General features: G+C 37.7%; 1 protein-coding gene across 1 annotated transcript; it reads right to left on the bottom strand.

Annotated features, from left to right (window-relative positions):
• Positions 1-547: 547 nt before the first annotated feature.
• On the bottom strand, positions 548-8,952 carry LOC111824754 (hemicentin-1-like; the record flags this gene model as incomplete). The annotated part of the gene is made up of 4 exons (XM_023749325.1): positions 548-699; positions 1,482-1,658; positions 2,609-2,710; positions 8,829-8,952. Coding segments are annotated over 4 exons (555 nt in total), but the record flags the coding sequence as incomplete, so codon positions are not given.
• Positions 8,953-9,169: the final 217 nt, after the last annotated feature.

The following is a 9,169-nucleotide window of genomic DNA, read 5'->3' as shown; positions in this document are numbered from 1 at the left end:
ATATTAAAGTACACTTTAAAAGAGATATATGTTTTTTGGTATTTTTAATTTTGAATCCGTGTAAAACAAGTTGTTTTTTTCCCCAGACTCTAATTTCATTTCTTATAATGTGGCCTTTATGATGTCTTACGTTTTTATTTGATAATTTTGTAGAAGTAAATATACTCTATATGGTTTTCTGGGTCATTATTATTTCCATTCATTTAAGTATAAATTCCACAAGGCAATTCCCGTTTATTGGTGTTGATGAACATTTCTTTGTGGAAGGTAGCTCATGTGGAGGTGGCAGGGAATGGAGGTTGTGGGTAGAAAGTATCTAAAAGAAAGCACTACATGTGGTGTAAGGGAACTCTCAAGAATACTGAGCTTTTAACAAATTGTTTAGAAATCCCAATTGTGTGTCCATAGTAGTTATTAAAGTATATGTGTGCGGTTTTGGATAACCTTTGCGAATCCTTGTTCTCCAAATCTAACAGCTTTATCTGCTTGCACTTCCTGTATTGAACAATTAGGTAGTGGATTTCACCAAAGGAATGACAGCGAGTACCTGTATTCCATTAGCGAAGCCAGAAACAGGGCTCCCATCCTTCAACCAGGTCAGACTTGGGGCAGGGATGCCTCTGGCTTCACATTCTAACCTCACCAGGTTATTAACCACCACCGCCACCACGTTACTGCTGCCGGAAATGGATGGGGGCACTGAAAAGAGATAAGCAAGTAAATAAGCTATGTTCACATCACAGAAGATTTCACCTCAAAGTAATGAACATTGTATGTAATGTCCACAGTAGTGTTTTCACATGGTGGGTTTTGGTATGTATATATATGGGGTCAGGGGGGGGGCATAGAGTTCTTTCACTTTTCTTATTTGGGATTCTAATCACATTTATCCTGTGAGGTAAGTAGGGCAATGATCAGTCTCGCCACCTTACAGATGAGGAAAATGAGGTTTTGTCACTTTGTGTAGGAAATCCAGCTTTTGATACCAGAGTGGATTTTTATTTCTCGATTTCAGGCTCTTGTGTGTGCGCATGGGTGCATGCATGTATGTGTGTGTGTGTGTGTGTGTGTGTGTGTGTGTGTATGTGTGTTGATGTCCCTCCACTGTATCCACTCTAGTATGTTAACTACCAACTCCTCTTCAAAGTAATAAGTTGGAAACATTTGTTTAAAAATAAGATTCTCATAGACAGTACTGTGTTTACAATCAGGGCTATTGTCATTGCTGATAAGAGGGTTGGTGACCATTTCAACAATTCATCTAAAGCAAACTTAAGTCTGATACAGCATGTGAAAATGAAGCATTTTAACAGGAATCAGGAAATAAAAACGTTTATCAGTTTTAGAACACTGTACTCTTCTATATATAATGAGGATCCTAACACACTCGGTTAAATATTTACACTAGGATTTTATAGAAGGACTTCATCATTTCGAAGGTTTCTTTACCCCAGGGTGCATTCAGGGGAAGCAGCACTCACCATGGACTTGAAGACTGTAATATAATTCTGTGGCTCCAGCTGAGTTGATGGCCACACATTTATATATGCCAGCATCCGCGATCTGGGCGCTTTCAATCTCAATGATCTGCCCTCTGTTCAAGAAAGCCACACTGGTGGAACCTGCGAGCGGCCGGTTATCTTTGTACCAGGTAATAACTGCAAGGGCCAGAGGGGAGAGGCCCATCTGTTTAATTTGTTTCTTTGAAAAGCTCGATACCTGCACTAAATTAGAGCTTAACTAAAACAGTAACAACTGCTTTATTCTTGTGCTCATCATCTCAGTTTAATCTGTTTAAATTTTGCTTTAGAGAGATTTTTATGAGGAAGTAATCGTAAGAAGAACATGAATAGCCAAGCCAGCGTAATTCCTGACAACAAATTTATAAAAAAAAAATGTATTTTGTCTCTAATGCATCAATATTGTTTGGGAGCAAATTTTTAACTGGTTCTATTTCTTTTTGTTGTACATATTCCTCTCTTCACATCTAATCAAAACCAAACATATATCCACTATTAGTCTCAAAAATATGTATTATTATTGACTCCTAGGAATAACTTACTAGTGATGAGAATAAAAACAATAATAGTCTCCTCAAATGACTGATGTGTAAAGATAACCAATATGGCCCTAGCTGGTTTGGCTCAATGGATAGAGTGTCAGCCTGTGGACTGAAGGGTCCCAGGTTTGATTTCGGTCAAGGCACATGCCCGGGTTGCGGGCTTGATCCCATTGTGGGGTATGCAGGAGGCAGCCAATCAATGATTCTCTCTCATCATTGATGTTTCTATCTCTCTCCCCCTCTCCCTTCCTCTCTGAAATCAATAAAAATATATATTTTAAAAAAAGATAACCAATATGGACTAGATAAAAATAAATTTTTCAAAATAAATGTATATGAAATATCAGCATGTGTTTTGTGGACACAGGAAGGACAATAAGACAATTAATTATTCATTTAAAGTAATGAAAATTTGAAAATACTACCTTGAAATGTATCTATAACTTTTCTTTATTAGTAATTACTATATTATGCTCATAAACAGATTTAACTATTCCCAGAAATCTTAGAATGTTAATAAGTCACAGAGTCCACAAGTAAACATACCAGGCAAGGGATTCCCTGCAGCCTTACACTCCAGCTGTATAGGGTTGTTCACCACCACGCTCTCATTCAGCATCTTCCCTGCGTCCTCCAGGCTGGGTGGTTCTGCAAGAAGCCCAGACACGTAACTCACTCATATAAATTGGTGAGGATATGGAGAGAAGAGAACCCCTGTGCACTGCTGCTGTGATGTAAATCGATACAGCAACTATGCAAAACAGTACGGAGGTTCCTCAAAAAATTAAAATTACTACCATATGTTCCAGCAATCACACTTCTGGGTATATATAAGAAGGAAATAAAATCAGTATCTCAGGTTAGGAATAAAAGACCAGTGCTTAATGATAAATAAAATAAAACCAGTCTCCCAAAGAGATATCTGCACCCATGTTCATTTCAGCATTATTCACAAAAGCCAAGATATAGAAATACCCTAAGTGTCCATCAACAGGTGAATGGATAAAAGATGTCACCCACACACACAGAAGAATATTATTCAGCTATGAGAAAGAAGGAAACCCCGCCACTTGAAACAACATGGATGAACCTATAGGACGTGATGTTAAGTGAAATAAGCCAGACAGAGAAAGACAAATACTATATGATGTCACTTATATGTGGAAAAGTTAAACTCATGGAAACAGAGAGTAGAATGGTGGTTACCAGGAGCTGGGGGATGGGGGAAACGGGGAGATGCTGGTCAAAAGGTACAAGCCTTCATTTATAAGATGAATAAACTCTGGGGTTCTAAAGTATAGCATGGTAATAATACTGGGAGAGAGTAGATCTTAAGTGTTATCAACACACACATAACTACATAAGGTGAAGGATGTGTTAATTAATCTGACTGTAATCATCATTCTACAAAGTATACATATATAAAATCATCACACTTTAAATATGTACAATTTTATTTGTCAATTATGCGTCAATAAAGCTGGAGGGAAATGAACAAAAGAGACAGGGTGGTACAGACATAAGTAAAGACATTTAAGCAATAAAAGAGATTTGAGATCACAGAAATAAACACATATCTAAAGTCAAATAATTTCCAAAAAGAGGGCCAAGCCCATTCAATGGAAAAAAATAGTCTTCTCAACAAATGTAATTTCAATTATTCCCTTCTAGCATTTAAAGAGATAGTCTTGCAATTTGAATTTAAGTGAACACTTTTCTAGACAGACGTATTAGTAAGGTAACAATATGTTATGCTAAAGATGAGAAAATGTCTGCAAACTCCAAGCAGGAGGTCGAATTCCATGCAACTTGTTGGTTTTTCCCCACTATTTTCCTTCCTCCAAAGCCACATCATGCCAAAACCACAGTACCTTCTTCTGGACACATCATAGGCTAGATTCTGCCGATTACTTCAACCACTCAAAGGCATGAATTGACTTTTTCAAATCTTGGTTAAATTTGAATTAATACATACCTGATGTAAAAGTAATATGGGTGAGTTAATCCTCCCCAACCACCAGGATTATGACAGCATAATAAATTCATCTATACCAAGAAAATAGTATAGTAGAGTCCTGAACTGAAGTTACCCATGAAGAAAGAAATAATAAATGTTCCTCCTACAATATTCCCAAGTCTCCTTTAGGCCACAAGTGAACTAGTAAGTAAAACACAGAAATGATAGAGAAACCTTTTTTAAGTGGGTGTTAGGAGATGTTAGCCAAGCAAATACTTTAAAATAATAAAATTAAATCAAGGGGAGTTCCATTAATGTTTTCAGCAGACAACTCATACAGACCCCAGACGGTTTCTGGCCAACAGTAAAGGACTTTAGATATATTTGTTAAAATGCTGGTGCAGGGAGAAGGGCCAGGCGCCAAATATATGTTTGGCTCAAACGGGTTAAGGTACTTTTTACAGATGATGAGTAGGAACCAAACACCAGCCTAAGCTTTTCATACATAGTCTTTCATTTAATCCTCACAATAACCTCCCTGATTATGGCATTATCATTTTCCTCCCCATTTTATAGGTGAGGAAACTGAACTTTCAAACAGTTAACATCTAAACTCAGTGTTCTACAGCTATCACTTGGAAATATAGGAACCCAATTCAAAGCCCAGGCTTTTATCCACCACATCATACTTCTGAGTGCTTCATCATGGCTGATTTTTCCCCAGGAAACAATTAAGTGCAGACGAAATAAATGCTTGAGCCATATTATTGTTTGTGTGTGGAAACATCTGTCTCACTTGGCAAATACCTGAGGTTTAGATATGATTTCTTATCTTGGTCTAGAGAATTAGGACTTCCAGAATTATGAAACCTCGATAATCAAGAGGACTACCTACTGAGAGTCTCTGCCTCTTGTGATGCATAGAACTCCCCTGGAAAATCCAGGGAATCATAAGAACGCTCCTCTTCTCGTGATCATGACTTGGTCTTCAGTCCAGGAGACCATGGACCCTTACTTCACCTTTTAGAAAGACTTTTTTTCCCATGCTTGAGAATAATGAGAATATAGGCTTTTCTATATATATAAAAGCCTAAGTTGACTCGCACATGTGTGATACATAGAAAGCTCTCCTTGGTGCCAATCGCACGCGTGTGTTTCCATCTGTCATTGTCGATCATGAATTTGGTTGACACTTCTGTTATAGAGAAAGGGCAAATGGCAATATTAAAATATTTCCTCTAATTAATTTCTTTTCAATGTGTACGGATTCGTGCACCGGGCCACTAGTCTTTTTTTATAAGAAAGAAAAATATTAACAGCTGGGAGGCTGAGTTTGTTAGGACTGAACACTTTTGGATGACAATTGTCATAGATGCTCATTTGCTGAATGTATTACCCCAACAATAAAGATTGGGATAAAAACAAATCTTAACTTAAAAGGCAACTATAGAATTGATTGAATAAATTAATGAATGAACTAAATTAAAGGATATCTGCTTTCTTATAGATTTTTCAGTGTCCCTTTTAATATACAGTAACAGAATTAGATATACAGTGGGGCCTTGACTTACGAGTGTCCCGACTAACGAGTTTTTCGAGATACGAGCCGTCTCTCCGCCGATTTTGTGCTTTGAGTTGCGAGCTAAAATTCAAGTTACGAGCCAGCTGCAGATACCCCACCACTAGTTGGCGCAGCTAACGTCACAGTGAATGCCACAACATCAGCCCAGCATCACGTGTCTCACTCGTTCACTTTTTGATTTGACATATGGAGTAATTTGAGTTACGAGCTCCGTCACGGAACGAATTAAACTCATAAGTCAAGGCCCCACTGTATTACTTTGGAAGCATTCAGAGAGCAAGAGTATAACAGAATCAATTCCTCTCTTGTTTTTCATATTATAAGCTTCTATTACTGATTTCTAAGATTGATTAACTTTATTATGAAACTGAGTTATCATCTCTACAGTAATTGAAGAAAGCCATTAGTACATCTAGTATTTCAATGTGTGGTGTCTACCAGACTACTGTACCAATTTTTAGGTAATTTCCACACAAAGGTGGAATATTGGAGCTAGATGAAAGGTAGATGAAAGGTAGACCTATTTTCTACAATGTCTCCAAGTTCCATCTTATTCTAACCACTTGTTTGCATGTAACTAACATTTTTCTATATCATGGTGGTTTTTTCTCTTTAATGCTCAGGAGCCCAGGTATAGGGGACAGTTAGGTTCAGGGCCTCAGGTCTGGTAGACTTAAACCCCTCTTCTCCACCCTATTCTTATGTGGTTTCCCACATCAGATTAACTTGTCATTTTAACCTCTGAGATCTTTTGGAAATCTGTCATCCACTAATCCCTTAGAAATTCCTACACTTTTTTTTTTAACATCTCCAATTCTTGCTGAAGTTAATAACACAAGTAACAAAGAAGACAGATAAAATTTGGAGTCATTTGTATTCAAGGCACCATTGCAGTCATGAGTGTCAAGATGATATTCCAGCTTTCTCTCCAGATTCCTGTCACATTCACATAGCCAACTATTCCTCCAGGTTAGTCCTAATAAGTATTACATTTAAAGTTCACTTTATTATTAATTCAGGCTGATGAACTGTTATCCAGACAAGTCAAGATGGTATGAGATGAAACATTTTCAGCTAGTATAGTATCTTGCTTTTATTCATATAAAGGAGATTGTTTTAATAAATCCTTAAAATAAATCCTGACTCACCTTCTGTTTCTTTCTTCTCACATTGACCCAGATGTCTTCGAGCTTGGTCCCTTACTCTCTGATTATTTTCCATGTAACTGTGTGTACCCCAACTGCATCTCCTGCTAATATACACGGTGTTACCACAATCAGACCCTCGGTTTACAGACTTGTGTATTGATTCTGCTTTTCCTCTTCTGTTGTTGCTCTGGATTGGATGGGATGCTTGGTTTCTTTCCTGCACTCTGGTTTTCAGTCATTCTTAACTACACCGGCAAGACTCTAGGTGAGTCTTTAGAGTTTGGGCCAATGTTTCTCTAAGTAATGGCACACAGACCACTTGTATCAGAGATGCTGTTTCAGAAGATCTGGGACTGGGCCCAGGAAGTTGTATTTTTAACATGGAGCATGTACGATTGTTATGAACATTAAAGTTTGGGTTTCCCAAACAATAAAGTTTAGTTCTTCCTGGTTCTGGAGACATACACTCTGTTCTTCATGATAGAATCATCATTTAAGTACTTTAAGTCATTCTAGAGAACAAAAACATCCTTCTTTTTGATAACCTGAGAGAGTAGAGGTGGGAGATATTTTATATCGAACGCCTCTAATCCTCAAAAGCACTGCACAAGTCAGATATTCAGAGAAAATAAATTTGTTTGCTCAAGGTAACCAGATCACAGTTAGTACAGAATTTAAACCAATGTCAGCTGGACCCCAGTGCACGAGATGATTGCAACATAACAAGCTATCCCACTTCCCTGTTTCCTCTTAGCCAATGGAGACCAGATAAGGACTGAAATGTTGGAAAAGAGAAGACAAACAGTTTATACCAGGAGGAAAAAAAGAGCCGCTGGGTAGGAAAATGGGGAAAGCAGAGCAAGCCCACCCCAGCATACTCTTAGATGGAAGTGCAGATCTGAGTAGGTGCTGGAGACAGCTGCCAAAGAACCCTGGGGACAGATATTAGGCTTTAGGAGGAACAAGGTAAATTCAAGGCCATTTAAGGGAGAGTAGGGTTAGCCTGTCACCAAAGCCTTAAGCATGGTAAGCTAATTCCAAGATGGTTACAATCATCCTCTTAAGGAACATGGTTTGTGTGTATGACATCCATAACTTAGGTGTTCATATTTAGGGAACTGGGGAGAGAATAAATTGGTTTATTGGGAACATTTAGGGAACTGATAATTTGAATCTTTTAACCGGCCAATTTAAAGAAAAGAAAACATGTAAAGAAATAGATTAGAAGAATTCAATGTTCTAAATTTTTTATTAACTTATTATTTATTCTTCCATTTGTTAAATATTTACTGACCGCCTACTATGTACCTGGAATTAAGGTAGGTGTTAAGGCATTCTTTTAGGTTAAATGGTTTAGTAAATGTGAAGTGAATATATGAATTAATTAATGATTTAACAGCAATTAGAATTAGAGAAAATGAATACTGCTCAGGTGGAGATCTTGAATAACTCTCTACAAATATCCTTGGCTGACTCAGGAAAGTCCAAGTCTGTATTTCTTGGCCCTTTCTGATGACTCTCCAGGGACTGAAGTCTTACATTCAAGGTCAGTCTTTCAAGTTTACTGTGAAGCTGTAATATTCATGAGGTGGTCCATGGTCACCACGAGAGAAGATCCTGCGTCAAGGTTAGCTTCGACTCACAAAATCCCTCTTACAGGTAAGAAGATCACAGACAATCCTATGGGACAACCTTGCAACTTCTGCCTTTTCAACAAAAGTTTTCTGCGGAAAGTTGTCGACAGAATTCGAGTACTTTCCCATACAGGGTAGTGTATTTATTTATTTATTTACTAGTGGCCCAGTGCACGAAATTCATGCACGGGGGAGGGGGGTGTTCTAGTGTATTTATTTATGAGCTCTGGCATATCCCATTTGTCAACCTGAAAACTAAAGATCTTAAGACGAGCAATTATAATTACAATAATGTAAATAAAACAAAAACCTAAGTTTTTTTTATACAGACTAAAATAAACACTTATTCTTTTTAACAGTGTAATTCAATAAAAATGAGCCCACGGTGCTTTAAAATAAAAAGGCAAAGAAATATACTTTTGTCAGGACGTGGGGATGGCATTACCGTGCACGTGCAGTTGAATGTGCTGCTGGGCTTCCCCCGCCGCATTGGTGGCCACACATGTGTATCTGCCAGCGTCTTCCATCAGGGTTTTGGCAATTTGTAGAACTCGACCAGAAGACTGTATCTAATTGGGAGCAGAAAGCATAGCAGCATTTGGTACTTAATCTTGGACTTGAAAACCTTTGTAGAGATAGACAAACTCATTTAACTTTATGATATCTAATTATATTTTCATGCCATTATCTTCATTTTCTCTTAGAAGATTAGAGCCAGATCACTTCATCCTGCACGAGAAAATAGACCCGTTTTATTAAAGAGCTTTTCTTATTGGTTGGAAAATG

The sequence above is a fragment of the Myotis lucifugus genome, unplaced genomic scaffold (assembly GCF_000147115.1).
Source record: "Myotis lucifugus unplaced genomic scaffold, Myoluc2.0 scaffold_5963, whole genome shotgun sequence".
NCBI classification, from domain to species: domain Eukaryota; kingdom Metazoa; phylum Chordata; class Mammalia; order Chiroptera; family Vespertilionidae; genus Myotis; species Myotis lucifugus.
Note: the sequence above shows the minus strand (reverse complement) of the source record. Positions and strands in the feature narration are given on the sequence as shown.